General features: G+C 41.6%; 1 protein-coding gene across 1 annotated transcript; it reads left to right on the top strand.

The window, feature by feature from the left end:
• The first annotated feature begins 3847 nt into the window (after positions 1–3847).
• On the top strand, positions 3848–6395 carry IL22 (interleukin 22). The gene is made up of 5 exons (XM_072877829.1): positions 3848–4076; positions 4865–4930; positions 5027–5170; positions 5385–5450; positions 5868–6395. The coding sequence occupies exons 1-5, from the start codon at positions 3873–3875 to the stop codon at positions 5979–5981; spliced, it is 594 nt and encodes a 197-aa protein (XP_072733930.1). The 5' UTR covers positions 3848–3872; the 3' UTR covers positions 5982–6395.
• The last annotated feature ends 14985 nt before the right edge of the window (positions 6396–21380 follow it).

Below are 21380 nucleotides of genomic sequence, written 5' to 3'. Positions count from 1 at the left end.
TGGGATGGCACTGGGGAGAAAATACGATTTCTGAACAATTTAAAAATTTTTTAAAATTAATTATGCATAAAAACCAATTCAGAGGGTACTTTGTAGAAGTTCAGAGGTCTTTGGTAGTTTTTAATTAAAAGCATAGGAGGTATGTTTTCTTGTAAGAATTTTGCATTTTAAACAGTGCTACTAACCTCAAACATTAAAAATAACATTAAACCTACAAGAAGTCATAAAATTAAAAAGAAAAATACCTTCCCCGCCGCTCACTCTTCTTCTCCCCCCCCCGCCCCCCCCGACCTTGGAGAGGTCTTTTTGGGGGGGTTGTGGTTTTTTGTTTGTTTTTTTCAGGTTTTTTCCCCAATAAAACATTGTTTTATAAAGAAAAGCTTGGGACTATCATGTATTATAAGACATCAGTAGTTCAGGCTCAAAGAGAAATTGCTAAATAACCAGTTCCCATACCACTGGCTAGAATACTCGACAATGTTAACATAGGAAAGAATTAGTGAGAAAGGCTGCTCTTTTAAGACGCATTCTTCAGACGCGTTTTTTCCACTTTATACTTTCTCCCCGAAGTAAGACCCACCACTGATGGTTTCAGCCAGGGTGCCACATTTTAAACTAAATGCAGCTTTCCTTCCACTGATCTCTTCTGCCAGCTCTGCAGTTCAGGGTAGCCTGTCTGGAGAGGGGTATCGAGGTAAGCAATTTCTCCAAGGTTCACCTTCAGTGCTGGCTCAAGCCCTTATTTTTCAGAAGTTTATTGTATTTCCTCCTCAAACAAGAAGAAAGAGAATTCTTCCTCAACTGCAGTGGAAAAGCCTCCGATTCCTTCTTCCTTCTCTAGACTTCAGCTGAGGACTGGAGTAGGATCCAGTGGTAGGACTGTGCAGGTTTTTAGCCCCATCTTTCCATAGGAGGTAATGCCGGATGTGTATTTCCCACCCAGGGTGTGGTGAGCTAGTCAGAAGAGGTCATAGCAGTGACTAGTCACATCCTTGTTCAATGCAATCTCATAACAGGAATAGCAGACCCTGGGAACGGGAGGCATATCTCCACTTCCAAATAAATTATCTTGACATGTTACAGGGAATAACTACAGCCACGACTGTGGCTATACCATAACTCAGTGGTACAACCAGGACCAGCAGTCCTCTGGTGGAAGGTGGTTGGGAAGATGCCGGGAGTGAATTGATGAGCAGGGGAACCGTACAGTCTGCTAAAATTAGCATCCAAAATCCAAATGATTTTGAATGTTCATTTTTGGGCTGGACCATACTCACAGCAAGACAGAGGGATGGAAGATAGGTTGTTATAACTCACAACTGCAAACAAAAGGTTAAATAATGTGAAGGCTTTAGGAATGTCATAAAAAGGGAATTTGTGAAATATGAATTAACAAACTTACAATGGGCATTTCAGCATTTCAGTGTCATACCAGAGGCAGGGAGGTAAACTAAACAAGTGAAATCAAGCTTTTTTAAAGCATCAGGAGGAGGACATCATGGCACAGACAAAAATTAGCATGACTGACAGAGGTGGCTTACAACATAGGTGGGAGAAAGAGAGCCTTATCAAGTCTAACTTAACGTTTTCTATGAAAATAGGTATGTCCCAGTGTATGGTTTCTAATACTAGAGAAGACAGAGAGAAGAGATCCTGTAATCATTGCATAAAAGAGGGCAGAAGAAAGATTCAACATCTAATTCCTCATCCCTCTGCCTGAGGTTGTTTAAATATCTGTCAGGAGGTGTGGGAAGCTTGGGACCAGGTGGGCTCCTCGCAGCAGTTTGAACAGATGTGAGTGGCACAGCACCTGCGTACCCAGGTCACAAACCCTTTCCATGGCATCGGAGCCACAAGAAGAGGTCAGGCAAGCTGGATCCGTGTCTGACAAGAGTAAGTGACGAAAGGGATGGAGAGGTGGGATCCAGAAGGGTGGGAGAACAAGGGGTCTGGACCAGGAGGGGGGCTGCGTTCCCCCCTCAGGCAAGGTCCGAATGCCCATTCACGGGTTTTGTTCTGGGGTTGGGACTTCTGCTGGATGAACTGGTGGAGAAGTGCGAGAAACCTCAGTTAGAAGCAGACTTTGGTTTTCAGACTGTGTTTAACACCTGGAGAGGAGTTTGTGGGATTGCACTTCAGGGGAGGCCAATCCTTCAAAACAGCCCCTCTGTCTCGATTTCTCCCAGTTTGGTCTTTAACGTCTGTCTTTTGACTAAGTATAACTCAGCCTCCCATCTTCTCATTAACCTGTTGCCCCACTGGGCCCATTAGCCTGGCAAATGAAAAATTTATGGAAAAGAGTTATAAAGATGTTCTTGAATAGCTTTGTGGTACGTTTGGGGTGTGAACCAGGTTGTGGACATGCTGGGTCCCAACTTGCTTTCTGCTGCCCACTGCAGTCAGGATATGCTGTTGGAGGCCAGGCATGGGAATGGGTGGGATACCCTGAGAGGGGCACCGAAAGGGACGTGGTGATGATGGCTCCAGGGTGAGGGGGTGCAGCTTCAAGGGTACAGAGCTGTGCATAGCTGATGTGGCACAGCTGAGGGCAACCGAGGCAGGACTGAGGCATGGAGAGATGAATTCGTGCTGTGGATGCATCAGGGGAGGCTAAAGTGTAAACCTGGTGCCCGCCAGCCTTTAACTGCTTCCTTTCATGTATAAGCAAAAGAGCTGGGCTTTCAGCCCATGGGGTAAGGCTGATTATGGCTTTTGTCCCAGGAACCTCAGTCATGAGGGGTGAAGCCCAGCCCCAGGGATGCCCCTGTTCACTCTCAGAGGCAGAGCTGGAGCCTTGGTTTTCCAGGTCCGATTTCTCACATTTGTCACCTGTGTGCCCTGTGGGTATTAGACAACCATGAGTTTGCATTTGTACCGGTTCTGTGTCCTCATGCATTACCATCTCAGCTGGGTTGCAAATTACTCTCTAAAGACAGCACAGTTTCCCTTTAGCACCCTGTGTAATATTTCAGACTGAAGATGCAGCACTGCCTTTATGTTAGCAGAACAAGGTCAGGAACATGGAAAGCACCTGGATAAGTAAGTGCATGGCCACAGGTCTGGTCATTACCCCCAGTTACAGCCTGGAATATGGATAATTTTTTGGAAAATGGGAATTTGGAGATCAGGGATGTGATAAATGCAGTGTTGGTCCTACCCAGTTTCTGATCTCTCAGAGAGGATTGCACAGTGATGGACAGATGGCTGGTGACTCCAGTGGGACACTGTGTGGGAAAGGGTATTTGCAGGGCAGGAACTGTAGGCGGTCAGTGCTTTGGGTCTGGTGCAGTCTCTGACCACAGTCAGCACCAGCAGAGCACCAGTCTTTTGCCACAGAAGATGAACAAAAATTAATATAAATTACATTATCTGCCATCAAATTGCCAATCCAATTAGTGTGATACAATCAAGACAGAAGGCACGAACCCATAGACTTCTCAAATATTTTTATGCAAAAAGAATTCAGGATTCCTGCCCTACTAAAAGCCCCTGCTTTGCCCCGCATTAAAATTTGGTTTATTTTATAAGAAACTAAAGATTACAATGGCGTTGAAGTTGTATTTGTGGGTTTTGTGGTGGTTAGGTAGTTCTCAGAAGAGGATACTGGAAAGTAAGAGACTTGCTGATGTCATTTTTAATTCACCACCAGCACCCAAAAAAAAAAGCTGAGAGAGATGTCGGTGGACCTATATAAGGTGCACCTCACCTCCTGCAGAGCACATCAAGAATCGCAGCAAAGGTAAGGCTTGCAGCCTTTGTGCCTCTCTCACTTTGCCTTACCCACTCTCCCTGATGCTAACGCTGCTCTCTGTCATCAGTGCTGAGTGCTGTAGCTGCAACCTGCTGGGACAGACGACTTTGGATCGTGAGCCATGGCCTCCCTGCAGACCTTGACCAAGAGCTTCCTAGGATGGGTCCTCTTCTGCTGCTGTTGCTGTCTCCCTCTTCTTCTCACCAGCCCTCTGCCTCCAAAAGGGGCAGGATTGGCTTCTACTGACCATCATGTCTGCAGGCTCAGGAAGATCAGATTCCAGCAGCCCCACATCAGGAATCGCACCTACACCTTGGCTAAAATGGTACAGTAACCCACGTGTCCTTTGTGGCAGGATCTGAGGACCTCCTCCTCTGCCAGTGCCCTGGCTTCTCACCTTCGGCATTCCTCTGTCTTTCTCATGCCTTTCTCCAGAAAAAAACATGCATTTGCAGTAAGGCAGAGCTTGGGCATGTGGAGTGGGTCTGTTGCCTGCTGGTTGTGTAGCCGGGGGAAGCTGCTGCCTCTCCTCCTCCTGCTCCCCAGGGGAAAGGCAGCCCCTGGCACAGCACAACTCCTCTCGAGTGGCTGCTGCTAGGCTGGGACAATTGTAAAACATGACCTTAAATTTTTCTGTTTGCCCAGTCCATTTGGAGCTGGGCCTGCCCGTGACTCCAGCCATGGCCAGGCAGCTCCTCAGGCACCTTACAGTGCTCTGCTTGGGCAGGTTTTGTGGCTGCTGTTACCATGGGTGGGTGTCCCCGGTGCATGCGATGGAGTGCTGCAGCACCTCCCAGCAGCGCTGTGGGCCACCGTGAGGTCGGCCACCTGCGGCATCTGGTTTAGTCATCATAACCACTACGACATCTGACATTTAAGAGGGGAACAGGAATTCAGACTTCTGCTTATTTATTTTGCAGTGATACTGACCTTGAATCTCACCCAATTAAGGGAAGAAACAGCCACAATGTCCAAGCTTATCTACCTGTAACAGGCTATGGTGTCCATTCCCTCATTTCACTTGCACTATTATTGATGAAAACCTTAGGGTTTATTACTAATTTTTAGGTAAGGTTCCCATCCCCACCTGACATTTCCTTTTTTCCCTCTCAGGCCAGGGTCTCGGACCAGGACACGGACAACAGGCTCATTGGGCAGCAGCTCTATGTTAACGTCAAGGTAAGTCTTACACCAGGAGGCTGCTCTTTGCATCCTTCTGCAGCACTTGGTGATCTCTTGCCATGATTTAACGTGACCTCTTACTTGCATACGTAGGAAAACAACCACTGCTACATGATGAAGAAGATTGTGGAGACTGTAGTGGAAGATGTCCTCCTCACCGAGGCCAAGGACCAGTACCCATACGTTGAGGAGGTGGCACAGTTCTTGGCGACCCTGACCTTGGAGCTGAGGGGATGTGTGAGTAGCATTGGGTTTCTTTCCTTTCTCGTGACTCTTGTCGCTGCTCCTGAATCTCAGAATGCTGCAAACAGTGGCAAAAGGTAGTGATATGAAAGGAAACCTCAGATCAAAAATGTCAAACTCGAGGTTGATAGAAAGGTGTGAAAAAGAAAAAAAACCAACACGTTGCATACAGCTGCCAATGTTAAGTCTGGATGTTTTCTTTTGTTAGAAACCCTCAGGACACAGAGAGCACATTGAAAAGAACCTGGAAGAAATGAAGAACAAAATGAAACAGGTACCTTTTTTTCCCAACATTTAAAAAGAGCAGTTCAAAACCCCAGTCATTGAGTTGGATTAAGGCTGACCTAATTATGAAACAAACTCTGGAGATTATTTAGAAGGCGAAGCCTGCAGGGGCATTAAAGAGGGGATTAGTGATGTGTCCACTTCCAGCCCTCCTTCACTTGTCCTGTTAACTCTCTGCATGTGTTACGGTAATTTAAAATTGTCCTTCAGAAATCAGGTTGCAGGTAACTGTATATGCTAGACTGGATTTGAATGAGCTAGTTTATGTCTTATGGTATAATGACTTTAATAGAACTACTTGAGAGCATAAGAAGAGTAAATTCTTGATTCAGTTTCTGTGACAAGGCTAATTTCAATTTTCTGAGAAATAACGAGATGCTATAACTTACATTCTGCTCTTTTCTAGTTGGGAAGGAATGGAAAGACTAAAGCCATTGGAGAACTGGATTTACTGTTCGACTACATGGAAAATGCCTGTACTGATGCCCCAAAGAAGGGAGGGAACAAGAAGAAAAACTGAAAGAATTTCAGATCAGGCTTGAGGAGATATCTCTGAAAAACTCTTGCTATAACTCAAATTGATTAACTATTGCGGACCCCGCCCTACACCCATAGATGCAGTATATTTTTTACCTGTGCCAAAAATAGCAAATTAGGTGGGCACAGACAGGAAGCATATTGCTGCCTTCTTTGAAAATGAAAAGTCCGGGACAGTGTTTGCAGCTCCATTTCAACACAGGGCATTAATTATTTTCAAAGGCATGCTCCTGTCCTCCTCATCTCCATTGGAATAAGGCAACTGCTTCTGTATTTTATAGACTGAGATTTGGCACCTGTGAATCAGCTTTGGTCAAGGTAGGCAGTGATAGCCAGAAGGTAGCCAGGTTGTTTCGAGCCTTTTACTTGGAAATCTCTCTTGCATATGTTGCCCCCTTCTGACCTTTACCTGAAAAGTTGGTATTTCAGACTAATTCAGAAATTATTTTTGTCATTCCTATTTAATGGTAACTTATTTTAAAATAATAATTATACAGTACTTTTATTTATATAGATTAATGGAAAAATATTCAAGGAAATGTATTTATGAAGCGGTACTAGAGGCTTTTAAGTGAACTATGAAATTAAAACTGCTGTGTGATATTTATATGCAAATGGATTGTTTTATAAATGCTTACCCTTTAATTTATTATAATAAATATTTTGGTCCTCAAATATTGCCGTTTACAGAGCTTTTCTCTTTAACTCAGACGCAAGGGAGATGACACATATTGTGCCTGTGGGGCTGCTGGGCCAGTGGCTGTATTCTTGCATCCAGAAAGGATGCAAGCTTGGCCTGGGGACATGCTTCTTCACCATAAGCTGAAATTTCCACTTATCACTGGCCCAGGCTTAGTGGGAAGTGTGTGGGTCAGCCTTTCTTGTTGGGGGTGGTGGGAAAAATAGCATCACTCCTGGCAGTCATTGGTTTGATTCATTGATTCTGCCTCAGTATGCCCATAGACAAGATCCCGGCTTGAATAGCTGCTGGTGAAAAGTCCCAAACTGTCCCCCCTGGTCAGCTGAGATGGAGACAAGCAGTCAGGCAGCAGCTGCTAGCCAAAAACTCAGAGCGCTTCGTTCTCACTGCCCCATAGGCATGCTGAGCACAAATGGCACTCTGCAGCATCAGGGATTTGAGAGCACTTCAGAAGAGAAGTGCCTGGTGCCTACTCTCAGTGCAAGCTCCCAGACAGAAAAAAACCAAAGTCACTGAAGAGCAGTTTAATCCATCATTATCAGGTCCTTCAGCAATGACCCCTGGGCAAAGACAGAGGAATGCTCTGGTTCAGCCAGGGATGTTGGTGGTTAAAAAGGTGAACAGCATCCAAATAGTGAGAAAGCCAGAAGAAATATATAATAGTGGATTGTCAGCAACTGGTGAAAACTTCTTGAGCAAGGCTTTACCATTTCTTCATCAGGGCAACAGGCATCCTGTCCACATCTAAAAAAAAAAAGTATGTTCTCAAATAAAAGACTCGGGGTGGCAGTGCAGGTGAGGAGCATGAAGTTTTGCAAACACAGCATATCAGGGACATTCATATGAAAAAATCTTGCTAAAAGGATATCTAGTAGACACCCCATGAATAGATACTGTAATATGGGAAAAATGGCAGGAAATCTACCTTGATCTACCTTGGTAGCTTCATCAATTAAATTCAAAGAGAAATTAAAGTTAGCCCAAAAATAGTCTCAGCACGTCTTACATCAGCTGTTGAAGTTAGACAGCATTCAGGTGGGAATAAACTATCCCATGTTGCTCCTGAACCAGAGCGATTTCGAGATAAAAGCATCCATCCCTACCAAGTTTGAACAAGGTTTATGTGAACTGAAATTGTAACACCTTCTTGTGGGAAGTCACATACTAGACTGGCATACGATCCATCTGGGTGATGGATGCCTGTCGCCTGTCAAACTAGGTGCAATCAACATGGTTTGCTTTGCTCCACGCTCTCATTTGCATCTCACAATATATGAATTACATGCCTGTTCACACTCAAGGCAGAAGTGACCCATCAGTGACAGCCAGCCAGGATTTGGTACCACATTACAGTGTCAGGGGTTTAACCTTTTGCTATATTCAGTAGGATATTTATTTTCTTTCTTGTGGGATAAGCAATGACGTTGCCAAGAGCTGCTGGCCAGCATCCTTTCTCTTATCACTCGAGTTTGTGACAGATGGCAGCAAAGGGAGGGAAGTTAAGCACCAAATGGGGAGTTCATCTCACTGACCTTTGACAGACACAGCCTATCCCCAAGCTACATGAGACTCCCTTTACAGTCAAAGGAGGGTAATAGGAGTTATCCAGGTGTCATTCATCCCATCTACATTAGAGGTTTATAAAGATTGTGCCTTTGGTCAGAATAACATAACTTTGCCCTAAAAGTACCTGTTCTCTTCCTTGATTATAAATAGAGACTAGACCATGAACCATACATGCTGCTTCTCATTGATATCATCTCTTCACAAACAGATAATTAACTTACTTCCTTCTTCTACTTCTTTTAGGCCTCTTCCACATTGTCCTTGTTGAGCTGCCCTGCCCAGAAGTGTCAGATCAATCTCTCAAGCTTTACACACTGGGGCTAAACCCAGATGAAAACCCATTTGTCCACAAAAGTGTAAAAACAAAAAGTCAACTGTTCATTAACTTCTCCAACCCTGAAAACCACCAGCTGGAAGACTCTGCCACTGAAACCCCATGAGCTGGAGCCCTGGCAATGACACACAGCAAATTTTGCAGAATTTCCTTCATAGGTTTTCTTGCAGGGCAAGTGTGACTTGTGGGTGTGTGAAGGATGGCAGGTGATGGTCAGTTTTGAACAGACAAAGGAAGTAGAAGTCAGAGGAGATTTCCCTTACAACCAGGGAAAAGGTGTGGGACAAACAATTACTGACTAAAAGAAAATAAAGACGTAGTTTCGGTCAGGCAAGCTGGGTTTCAATTCAGTCAATAGTTACAGCTCAAAAAAGGAAAATCATGCTGAAATGTTTCATTCTGACATTTTCTAAATAAAATATTTCAGTTTTACACTTCGAAATAGTTTTTTGGTTTAGAATTTTATGTACATTTTCTTTCAAAGGTTGAAAAGAGATTTGAAAGCAAAATGAGCTGTTTCATTTTGAGTTGGACAAGTGCTTTGGGCTGACCAAAATGAATTTTTTGGGTTTAATTTTTCGGTTGGGTCACCAAAGAGAAACTCCGTTGTTCGCGCAATTCTAATTTCCGTTGCCCTATTTTCCTTTCCTCACCCTGCCTCCAAGTCATGGACTATTTGTAATTCCCAGAGGTCCTTGACCTAGCACTGTTAGGGAAGGTACCTGCTCCACATCCTTCATTGAGGACACCTCCATTGTAGAGGCTGGAGGACCTCTTCCCAAGCAAAACCTGACAGAGCCGCCTAGTGCCAAATTTGCATTTCATTGGCTCTTCCTCCCCTTTGCTTATATTAGGTGACCAGAACGGGCACTTTTTTTGCTACATAAATAATTATAAAACATTTAAACTACCTCTGAAACTTCATATTATGAAGACAGAGGAACCCAAAGCATGAATAGAAATTTCCACATCCTGCTGAGTAAGTATTGGTGACAGTTTAAGAAACGTCTCTTAAATACATTGCATGGAGTGTTACTCAGTTATGAGATTTACATAGTCAATGTCTGAATATATACTCCTTAAGTGACCTAGAATAACAGAAGGTTGACATTTCCAATTTGCTGCTGGAAGTATGGTCTAGACAATGCAAAGAGCTGAAGCTATCTTGATGGTAAACCAGCAGCATGTGATTATGTCGGCCTGTGCTTTAAAGCACAATTAACTAAACAATTAGCTGCTTTGAAGAAGGTATGGACTGCATTGAACAACAGTAAATGCCTGATAACCTTTTCAGTCGCAGCCATCATCAGTACCCAATGCATGTTTGTAAAATTGGTGTAATCTGGAGCAAAACTGGCCTGCTAATGTGAAGCAGGATTGGCAGGGACATTACAGTCAATCTCACGCCTATGAATGATGCTGCCAGGAAGAAGGTAATGACCATGGAAAGAAGGAAAACCTACAATGCAGTTCTGTGGGACTCAGAGTATTTTTGGCAGTCCACTACCCAATGATGTTACATAAAATAACATATTTAGGATGGAACGTAATGCAGCCTCTCAGGGGATCCAGACCAGGATTCTATGCCATTCAATAATTTGTTAGGAATTCTTATTTGGGTCAGGTAAATTACAAAATACAAACTATGTTAAGGCTCACGGCATTTCTGGGGCTACACACGCTTCTTAACACTTATCAATTTGTAACACCTTCTTCTTGGTTAACACGTAGCTGCAGACCTTATCAGATGAACTGAATGAATTTCACCACTAGCAAAAGTGTTAAACAACTATGTAAGTGAAAAGATTTCTTCTGAAGTCTAGGAAATCACTTGCTCTGTTTAACCTTTAAATTCCAAATCCCTGGCCAAATTCACAGATATCAATTGCTGTAATTTAATCTGGAATTCACTAATGAATGGTTTAGAAAAGAAGAAATTCCTACATCTTTCCTCCTCTAAGGAGAAATTAAAAAAATTATTTTGAGAAGAACTGTCCACTTATTTTCAGCAAATTAACTCATGAGACCCAAATGTAAACATTTTTTGAGTATGAAGGATTAAGGCACAGCATTAAATATTTCCAAGATCAGGGCATTTTTCTTCTCTAGGATTGAATAAAGAGAAAGGGCAAATCTTCTAAACGAAAAACATTTTCTGTTTTGCTCAGAGCAACATGAATTGAAATATTTTGAAAAAACATACTGAAAAATGTGTCTTTGACTAGCTGACTTGAAACTGTGGTATGGAATCAGTAAGGCTCTTCAATGGAAATTATAGCCCTAGTTTCAAATGACTGAATGCAAAATGATATTGTTTTCCAAAAACTGCAAAATTGCACTGAATTAAAGTTTATTTTGCCCTATAGTTTTCAAAAAGAGGGTCGCTTCTGACTCCTACAGCACATTTAAGGAGTGGTGATGATGTTCATTAAACTGTGAAGGGAATGGGGCAATCATGTACCTGTGGTAAAGTCTAAAAGCTATGCAGTCATGAAGACTGACTTTCTGCTTTGTCTTCTGCATTAGGCCTTGACGTGTAAGGGCTCCCCAATGGATTAGCTCATCATGTATCTAGTCCTGCTCCACAGAAGGTAGAAAGAAAACTCCTATTGACTTCAAAGTGTATAAGATCAGGCTTGTAGTTTGTGCATATATCAAGTTAATTATATTATAAAGAAAAGTTGAACGATTTCAACACAGGTGTTAGGATGGAAGTGATAAATTGGACTGCTCCGATGAAAGGCTTGTTCCAGAAAGTCCAATGTATTGACACTTATTTGGGAAGCAGAGGTTCCAAAATAAAGATTAGACACTGCTTGTCATTGCAGTGACCTTTTTTTGTTGTTGTTGGTTTAAAACTGTCCAGCCTTTGTCTTAGGTTAATACTTCTTATCAAATACGTCTCTAAAATTTCTGGTTTGACCAACCTTTCTTGTTTAGTAGTTATCCTTTATAATGTGACTCCTGCCAGTCTTGAATAGCAGAAGAAAATTCAGATTGTCTCTCTTTTTTTTTCATATTTTATTACAAAAAAAAAAGGATAACTGAGATTTTAGGTAGATAATCCCAGATTTAGGGATTATCAACTCTGATGCTCATTTTTACTCTGGTAACTGAAAAATTGAGAATACTTGTTTGTCAAGCAAAGCATTTAGCAAACAATATGATTATTTTGTAGGCATTAACTTGTCAACTTCAACACAGTGATCATTGCTCCTGCATGTAACAGAGGTTTCATTAAGTTTAGAAAAGCATCGTGGTTTGACAGGACCCATGTGTGTCTCAGAAAATGCAAGACAGTTACTTGCACATGAAATGTCTGGTTTAACTCGACATGTGAGGTTGAAACCTCCAAAACAGGGAGCTGCTCAACCTTGGCACTGTGCTCTCATTTTTAACCTATCACTGATTCAGCTGTTACATGACAAGGACTTCTAGGCAGTGACCGGGAACACAAAACAAATCAGCGACCAAGACTCTGATCCTGCAAATTGGTAAAACACCGCAAATTTTCCTGATTTTGATAATAGCCTTGTATGAGCCATCTGCCCTAGCTTTGATGCCAGAAAACTAGCGAGCAAATTCTGAGGTGCTGCCCACAGGTCCCTGCAGAGCCTGACTCTAGGTCCGTCAGCAGCAAGGATGTCAGGCAGATGAGGGGAGGTATCCTCTGAGGGCCTGGTCCCCTCCATCAGCCCCAGGTGATGAGCACAGACTCAGACATCCAACCTCCAGTGGTCTATGGTTGGGCATGACAAATCCCAGGCGTGGACTTGGGGATGTTATGTTGCTCATGGGTCGAGCTACTGGCAAGACAAAGAACTAGAAACAAGCAGCTTCATTTATGCCATTTTACTTTGGAAACCTTTTGGCAGTAAGAATGTAAATTTAGATTTCATTTTTCATTTAACTGTTTTCCATTGGTACTTTTTACACTACTTGCAGTTATGAACTTCAGTTTATGTTGGTAACCCAGTGACATTGGAAATGAATAAATAATAAAGAATGTGTTTTAGGTGAGACAAACATGTGAGGTTTCTTTGAAAATAGGAAGAAGGGAGCAACTCATATTTTCTACGCTTCTGAAAAGTAAAACAGAGAATGTCTTAGAGCTGCAGTATGAAGTTTTGGCTGGGAGGGTTAGGTTTATGCCGTAACCTCATTATCAGAACCGAGATAAGAGAGAGGTTGCAGATTGATAAATCGTCTCCTGTTCTTTGCTGTGTGGTTACAGGAGTATATGATAAATAAAATATTTGTTTTTCAGAAGTGACAGATTAGTAAAAATAAACCTCAGTATGTTCAGAGGTTTGGGCAAACATTTCAGACCTGGGATACTTTTCAGGGCTTGCCTGCAAGTTTTGAAACAGGTTGGCTGAATATCAAGGCAACAAATCTTCTGATTTTATGGAATTGCTAAGCTGAATGAAGGGAAATCTGCTAGAAAAATGCTCCTTCCTGTGGAAAGGAATTCTCCTGTGGAAAAATTTGCTTTCAAATAATCTAATCTAAATGTGGAGATATGAAGAAACATTTTACAATGTTTCTGAAGAGCTTATTTGGTGTCTGGTATTGGATCAAAATTCACAAAAGTTTGCAGTGAGACTGATAAAACCTTCTTCCCAAATGGGTACAAGTACTGAAAGTTTTTATTAGCGATGGGAAAAAGTCATTAAAATCAAGGCTGCCATGTGATTTTCCCAGCCCATACAGAGGGATATAGATTTAACCTCTTTCTGCTGGTGTAACAAATACAAATAATCAGAAGAATGATGGCAAAGGAATTTTTTTTCCTTTTTTGTAGCAAATGGTAGCTCTGAAGCTACCACTGAGACTGGAAGCCTTTTTCCATTGGAATTTTTTTGTGTGTGCTGGTAGGAAATGGGTTTTGTGAAGAAATTCATGTTTTTGTTGATTTTCTCCTGAAAACTCAAAAATTGGAAAGCCCAGTACTGATATTAAATTGTAAAAGAAAAAGTTTTCATTGGTTGTTCACTGGAAACTATGGATCTATGTTTTAAAAAATGAAATGTAGCTGTTTTCGTATGGAGAACATCAACAACTTTCTAATTAGCTTCACTTCACTCCTACAAGCATATCCAGTGATTTAAACTTCTGTCACAGTTACAAAATTAATCGGATGTATGGGAGTTTGTAAAGTCAATGCTCAGGTCTCTAATTGTAATTTTGCACATAAGGATTCCCTAAAAACTTTACTAAATCTACAAATATTAAGGGATGGAATATTTCTGATTTGTTTAAGAAGCTCTTAAAGAAGATGTTTGTTAAAACATCTCTTCCATAATTTAAAACTTTGTGCATGTTTTTATGTATTGTGCTACACACTAAGTAAAAAGTAAAGCCTAAAAATAGGCTAAAGAGTGAAACTTCAGACAAGCAAGCTATCCAAAGTTAGATATAACCAGTATTTTACTTTTTCCTTTTTCTAAAATAAATTACAAATAATGTAGGAAATGTGAACTTCATTATTATCTCCTTGGTTTCTAGATATAACCACTATCATGATTAATATCTGCTGAATTAGATTTAATTATATAATAATTATTATAATTGCAATAAGCAATGCTATCTTTTAGATGGTAACACAAAGTTTCCCCATTGTTTTAATTGGAAAAAACCCTCAAAATTTCTCTGATCTGAAGTTAAAATCTGAATGCATATTTTGACATGTGGTATCTGTTCTTTCTCTCTAAGTGCTACTTATGTTTCGTGACATTTTATTTTTCTATAAGTTATAGGAATCTTTACGATACAATCTTTTTTTTAAATACTGCCAACAAGAAAGCCAGATTTTACTCCACCCTCAGGTACTTCTCTAGTGCTCATGTATGTGGCCTGTGCCACAGGATTTCACATGCTTTGGAAAATGAACCTCTCATGACAAATGTATTATTCGGCTCCTATATCTTCTCCAGCAAAAAAGTGCCAGACAGGATCATATCTGATAGTTAAATAAGTAAATTTTCCATGAAAAATGCCCCTACTTGATTAGATTCATTGAAAGCACCACTTCACAAAGAAGGCAGATACACAGTGGGAAGCAGAGAAGTCCGGAGACATGAAGGGGTTATTGAACAAAAGCTGGGGAGATGGCACCATGGCAGCAACCTCTGACTGAAGGTCATAGACTTCTCAGGGCTTGAGGACTACTTCCAAGGGAAATGTAACTGAGGGAAGCACCTTGATTACCAATAGGTTTAAGTTCACCGGAGGGAGAATGGCATCTTCAATGGAAAAATGCTCTGGAACATCCTCTTGTTGCCTACTGCACTGTTGTTTCCCTCGCTTTTGTTCTCCGATTCTACTGTTGGAGAATCAAGGTCGCAGCCATTCTGCGGCAGTTAGTCCAACTATGGAAATACACTGCAAGCAAACATTTCCTAGATAGTTTTTTTCTTTTTTAAATGAAAGACTATTCTTGCCAATAAAGGTCAACTATAATGATTTTTCTTAATGTAGTTTGTTCTGCTGCCTGCCGTTGACATGGCCATGCCAGCTGAAAGATTCAATGCCAGTATTGTTCACCAGCATCTGGTTAGGTTACTTATACCTCTGTATGTCCTAACTTACCACTGTAGTTTCTGAATATTGCCCAGAAATTCTATTTCATTACTATTTTAAATTAGATTTCAGAATTTGTTTCTCACAGGACTTTACATTAGTGACACAGCCACCTCTGAGCAGTCTGCTCAATTCGTGTCTTAAATAATGTCCTTTTCCAACACCAAGAAATCTTTCCGGGATGGAGGCTGTAGTTTCTGCAGCTTCTCAATCTTTTAGCTCAGCTCCTAGTTATTACTCGGAGAGCTGTACAGGCACCCTGTGCTGGCATTGCCAAGATGCTCAGGGATGTCCTGGGTTGAGAGAACAGAGGGGAAAAATCTTTAAAAATTAAATTTGAAAAGAGAAGCAAGCAAGAAGGGTAAAAAAATCAGGGGGAGAGAGAAAACTGAAAAATGGTGCACAAAGATAGAAGGAGAGAGAAGCTTTTCAGTATAAGAGTGGTGCCATGCAAACTGACCCACTTCTACCAGAACCTCCTCCCCTAGAACCGGGCTCAGGTTTCCATCCGGTTTGCTTTTTCCTTTCATAATTTTAGTACAACCTTTTTATAAACCCATGATGAAATTACAGGAGAAAGCAGGTCACAGACTCTTGAACACTCCTCTATGTCACAAGAGAAAACGAAGAGTTTGGAATAGCTGCCTGCCTACATGGGCAAGCTGAGCTGTCTGTTATTGCCGAGCACATCTGTACACTCTGCAGTAATACCGCGGTACAGGGATTTCCTAGTGTGAGTTTGGTGGTAGCAGACGAACGTTTTCTAAAGAGTTTGGGGACTGAATCACTGCCATTAAGTGAGATCACTTGACTAGTTGATGGGAACAATGTGAATATACTCAAACACTTTTTCATATCTCTTTCTTTCATAATCTCTCTTCTCAAATGGTGGTCTACCCATCAGACTACAAGAATGTGACTAGTAAAGGCTATATACATAAAAGTTTTATGTCAAATTCAGCTCCTTGTCTAGCCATGAAGTGATTACTGATTTTAATTACACAGCTGGCGACATTTGAAGATATTCAGAGAGTGCTGAGCATTCTTTCAAAGTAACTAATTGTTGGCCATAAAAATTACTACTGCTTTGAAAACTTAAACTCTTGTCTATTTTCTGAGCACAGAGGGAAAATTCTAATTTTAGCATAGGTAATTTCAAACTGGACCCTGAATATACTCTGTAATCTGTCTCTGAAAAAACTGAATGTGCTGAGACCTTCCTATCAGATGGCTGAAGTAAAACTAGCTTGACAGACAATTGTCGGCCATCTGCCACCAAGCCAAAACACAGAACAAGGCCAGCAGCACAGGGAGATCCACCACTTGAACCAGTCTGTGCCATTTCTTGAAGATGAGAGGAGATTAACAGTATGTTTTATAGCAATTCACATTTGAGGCTTACTCAAAAGATGTTACTCATAAAGTGCAGAGATGCAAATGCCCAGAGGAAATGTAATTGGGTTTCGGGTTTTGGGGTTTTTTTTGGTTTGGTTTGTCTTCTTCATCTAGGTTTGAGTCTGATTTCTGCTTTACTTAATACCGTAACATTTTAATGAAGTTTGTCTAAGGCATAGAGTGAAAAAATTCTGAGTGTGGTGGATATGTGGCCCTGGTGGTGGAGGGCCGCAGGGATAATTAAGGATCCTGAGCATCTTTCATCTGAGGAGAGGCAGCAAGAGTTGGGACTGTTCAGCCTGGAGAAGAGAAGGGTCAGGGAGATCTTATCAATGTGTATAAATACCTGAGGGGGGGAGTAAAGAAGAGAGCCAGACTCCTCTCAGTGGTGCTCAGTGACAGGACAAGAGGCAATAGGCACAAATTAAAATGCATGAAATTCCATCTGAACACAATAAGACACTTTTTTACTGTGAGGGTGACCAAACTTTGGCACAGGTTGTCCAGAGAGGTTGTGGAGTTCCATCTTTGGGGATATTCAAAACCTGACTGGACACAACCCTGGGCAACTGGCTCTAGGTGGCCCTGCTTGAGCAGGAGGGTTGGACAAGGTGACCTCCAGAGGTCCCTTCCAACCTCAACCTTTGTTGCTCCTCAACAAAGGCAGTTGAGGAGCACCCGGAGAGGCACCATGTAGTGTGGGTGTGTCATGGGAACAAGTGTAGTGATTTCGTAGTTAGGGATGAGAAAGGCACCAGACTGACATCCAATCCTACACATTCAATGTTTTTAGCTTTCTTTACACTGTCCCAATTTCAGGGTTTTTTCCTAACCAGAGCAGTGTATGTACAATATTTAAAAGGAGCTGCTAGTACCATCTGTTCATGCTACTCTGTTGTTCCCCTGCCTTTTATAACTATTGAAGCTGATGGCAGTGAATAGTTGGGTGCCTGTGTGCTGAGTTTGCATGGGTAATTTAGGTACCTCTGTCTGAAAACTTGGCTCATAATTGTTCAGTAATTGTACAAAATCTATAGCAGCTCCAAAGGTTCCTATTATAATAATAGAAGGTTACAAGAAACAGTGTTTAAACACTGGTGGGTATTTTGTGCTTACCTATGTCCCTATGTTCATTACAACCACGTTCAGAAAATTGCAGAATCAGTTTTGGATGCTAGGAGCTGCTCCGCTCCAAACTTCTCTCTCCAATGGAGGCACTCGGGTATCTCAATTTTTTATGTCCTACAGTAGTATTGCCACCCTCAGTTTTTGGAAAATCTCAGTAGACTTGTTACTCATCAAATCACATTTCTGAGCACAAATACTGCAGCTCTTCATGTAGACCTATTATTTTTCAGAAGACCAAAGTGAATTAAAGAGGATAAGGAAACAAAAGAAATAGTAGAGAATAGTCTTAAGAGACAGCATAACATTAGCAGCAGCTAAGCAAATATGAGTAACGTTTATAGGAAATACACGACTAATTTAGTTCTAGTTATACTAACAGGAAATAAAATAAACAGAAAATGTGAAAGGTGAGAAGATTCAGAAGTAAGAAACTAGACAAAGCTTTTTATGGATGGAGATCAGAAGGCCAATTAAGCTGCAAAACAACCAGTAGACATGATTGTTACCTTAAATAGACTAATGGAACTTTGCAGCAGTGGTAGATGTATCTGTTCGTTCTACACAGATCAAGAGAATTTAATATTAATAATATCTACTGAACTCATACAGATCAAGACAATTCCATGGTTCACAGTAAGACGGTCAAGAAAGGATCTTCTCCAGGCTGCTGGTCTCATGCACTCCTGTGGAGCATAGGTCACACAGAGCCTTCTTTGAAACTTAGTCCCTAAGGTAAATCAGGCAAGATTTTCTACTCTAATAAGTTGGCTACTCTGTTAATTTTTCTTATTCTTTTTTTCTCAGTTATTTTCTTTCTCTTTCATTCTCATGATCATAAACTTTACACATTTTTTATTAATGTAACACATGAACTTCACATGTGTTATCAGTATTGTATTGTTCCTTAAGTATTAATTGATACTGTACATCTGAAATTTTCCATATGGAGAGAGCCCATTTGCTTTGGGGCAGGCTCCTTGAACTCCTGTGGTTCCCAGCCTAGGTCTTGGCGGTGTATTTTGTCGTTGTCCTCAGACTGGCTTTGGATATATCAGTTCCACTGCCCATACAAAGCTTTGCAGATCTTCTCTGTCTTCATTGCTAAAAGGGCTGGAGTCCCTGAATTCATTTCTTCCTCTGCTTCATATAACTTTAAAATACTGAATAATACCGGTTCTTTGGTATTCTATATTATTTATACCATAATTATGTCTGAGTGCAAAAGTGGCACTAAAATCTAGTGTACAAAGCGCTACACGAGACCCCAAAAGAAAAGACCATCTTTGTTCTGAACAAGTAACAGATGAGAAAGTTAAAGAATATTGTCTATTCTCTGACTAGTAATTAAGTCAGCATATCAAAAAAGGTGGAAGTGTAACCGATTTTACAGGATCGGATATTAAATTGTACCCACCATCCTTCTATGACAGGAAAGGAAAGATAGGAAAGTCCTATTTCCTTTTTATTTATTTCTTTTTTTAAATATGGCCACCATGCATCTGCATCCATCTGCATCCTTTTACACCACTCAGTTGAAAAGTTAGCCAATTCAGTAAGATGTTTGCTGATTGATGTGCGGAGGTCTCTAGAGCCCAATGCAACTGTGTCACTGCTACAGCCCTCTAAGCACAGTGATAGGAGCTCACAGAACAGACAAAATGAAACTTGTGGGCTCAAGGGTTTTCCAGCAACATCAGAAGTTTCAGAGATGTTGACAATTATTGATTTTTCTTGTGAAAAGCTATTACAGACTGGCTACATGACCCATTTATTCCATTTAGAGGAAGACTGTTGACCAGGGAGTACCACACCTTGGGGAACCCAAGGCAGTTTTGCATTTTGACTCTACTCCTGCTATTGCCCAAGATCCTCTTCTAGGAACAAACTAGGTGTAAGCGGCTAATCTGCTGTCCACATACCTTCTTTGCTGATGATTGGTGCACCTCATCTGTCAAGCCTGACAGCATTTAGAGAGTTTAAGTACAGACCACAGTTCAAATGAGCACTAAAATGCACACAGTGCCTCAGGTCTCCATCAACTCCCCTTTCAAAAAGTCTAAGCTCTCCTTCCCTTGTTGGTCCTCTTTGTCCCTGGACCCCATCAGCACTTCAGTGCTGGTGAAGCTACTGGGATGTGTGGATGGTTCTGTGGTAAAATGCATTTCCCAGAGCTGTTTTAGGTGGGATCCTTGAAGCTGGATGCCAGGCCAGCTTGGCCTGGAGGCTGCATGCATGTTTGTTTAAATGGCCAGCGGGATCAAGGCTAGGTGAGTTTATTATCCAGCTCATCTCACCCTTCTTCTTCCCATCCCAAAGCCAGCTCGTGCCCCTGGCATGGGTGCGCTGGTGGTGCCATAGAGGGGCATACAGCTCTGCCGCTGGCTCTGGCAACTCAAGGTCCCTTTGACTGGTATCAGTTGTAGTTTAAATAATTTTCTCTGATCTGTTTCAGCCCTTCTGTGTTGCTCTTGAAACATTAAAGGAGTAAAAAACTCTGTCCTGTGTGAACATTTCAAGAGCTTGCTTTTACTTCCAACAAAGAAGGTATCACTGTAGGCTGAAGTATTGCTATGCTGGACCAAAACCTGCTTTTTCCCTCTTCTTGCATACACCTCAGCCAGTCCCAGGGGTCTTGACATTTGACTTACATCATTCCTTGGCTTAACAGCCTCACATTGCTGGTGTCACTTCAACATTTCCAAGTCTATCCTTGGTGTGATGTTCCTTGCGTGTCTGGAGTGGTACCTGAGAAACCCTCAGCATTTGGCTGTCTCAGAAACAGGCCCAATCTCTTTTTGAGCAACTCAGTAGAAGAGTGACGATCTGAATCTATGGTTTTACTTTCACCACATCCATGGTGGGTATGCTGGGACCTTGCACATTAATTCCCAGTGCCCATGGCTCTTAGTGGGCTCATGAGGCAACTTTATAGCCAGGCATGCCCCGGTCCTTGAACAGAGCCCTCCCTAGAGCCCTCCCTTTCACACTAAACAGCCTGCTGCTTCTACTGGGGCAAATCCTGCCCTGACAAAAGACTAATTACAGAGATTAAAATAGGCAGCAAACTCCTTTGCTACTAGCTGCTGTACCCCTGAAACAAAACACTTCTCAAAGACTGGACAGTGAAGCTTTAAAGGCAGTGCAGTCTAACTTCCTTATAGATAACTGATTTTCTAATACTTCTTAGGGTAAATTAGCAAATATTTTTTTATCTCCAGGCCATTACCTTTCAGAAAAGTGCTGCCATAAGGTTCCGTGGAAAAATAAAAAAAAATTTCACACATTTGGTATATTTTGTTAGGAAACCAAACTAACCAGCTCAACTACTTTTTTCTCACTTGACCACCACTTAAATGAAAGAAGACTTCTCACATGAGAGGGAAGTTCTTCTTTCTTGGAAACCTTGACCCTGCTGCCAGTAAATATGGAGATATCGTTTAGAAAAACGTCACAGATGATTGTGGTCAAATTTGTTGAAAGTGGAGCAAGATGTATAAAAAAGCACAGCAACAATACTGATCAGCCAGCACACAAGCAATAGGTTATCTACGTGAGCATCTCAGTGCAGAAGCTGCTTTGAGGGTTAACAAAATTAGGTTAACCTCTGTCATCTAACCAGTCTTGCTGTATCACATATGCTGTTGTGACTGTAGAGGCACGAAGATTTGGGAGCGAAG

The sequence above is a fragment of the Ciconia boyciana genome, chromosome 1 (assembly GCF_034638445.1).
Source record: "Ciconia boyciana chromosome 1, ASM3463844v1, whole genome shotgun sequence".
Classification (NCBI taxonomy): domain Eukaryota; kingdom Metazoa; phylum Chordata; class Aves; order Ciconiiformes; family Ciconiidae; genus Ciconia; species Ciconia boyciana.
Note: the sequence above shows the minus strand (reverse complement) of the source record. Positions and strands in the feature narration are given on the sequence as shown.

Bases quoted from the DNA above. Each gene is read 5' to 3' on its own strand.
- IL22 (XM_072877829.1), top strand. From the start codon at position 3,873: ATGGCCTCCCTGCAGACCTTGACCAAGAGCTTCCTAGGATGGGTCCTC. The intron at 4,077-4,864 runs GTACAGTAACCC...TTTCCCTCTCAG, and splicing joins CCTACACCTTGGCTAAAATG to GCCAGGGTCTCGGACCAGGA. The intron at 5,451-5,867 runs GTACCTTTTTTT...GCTCTTTTCTAG, and splicing joins TGAAGAACAAAATGAAACAG to TTGGGAAGGAATGGAAAGAC.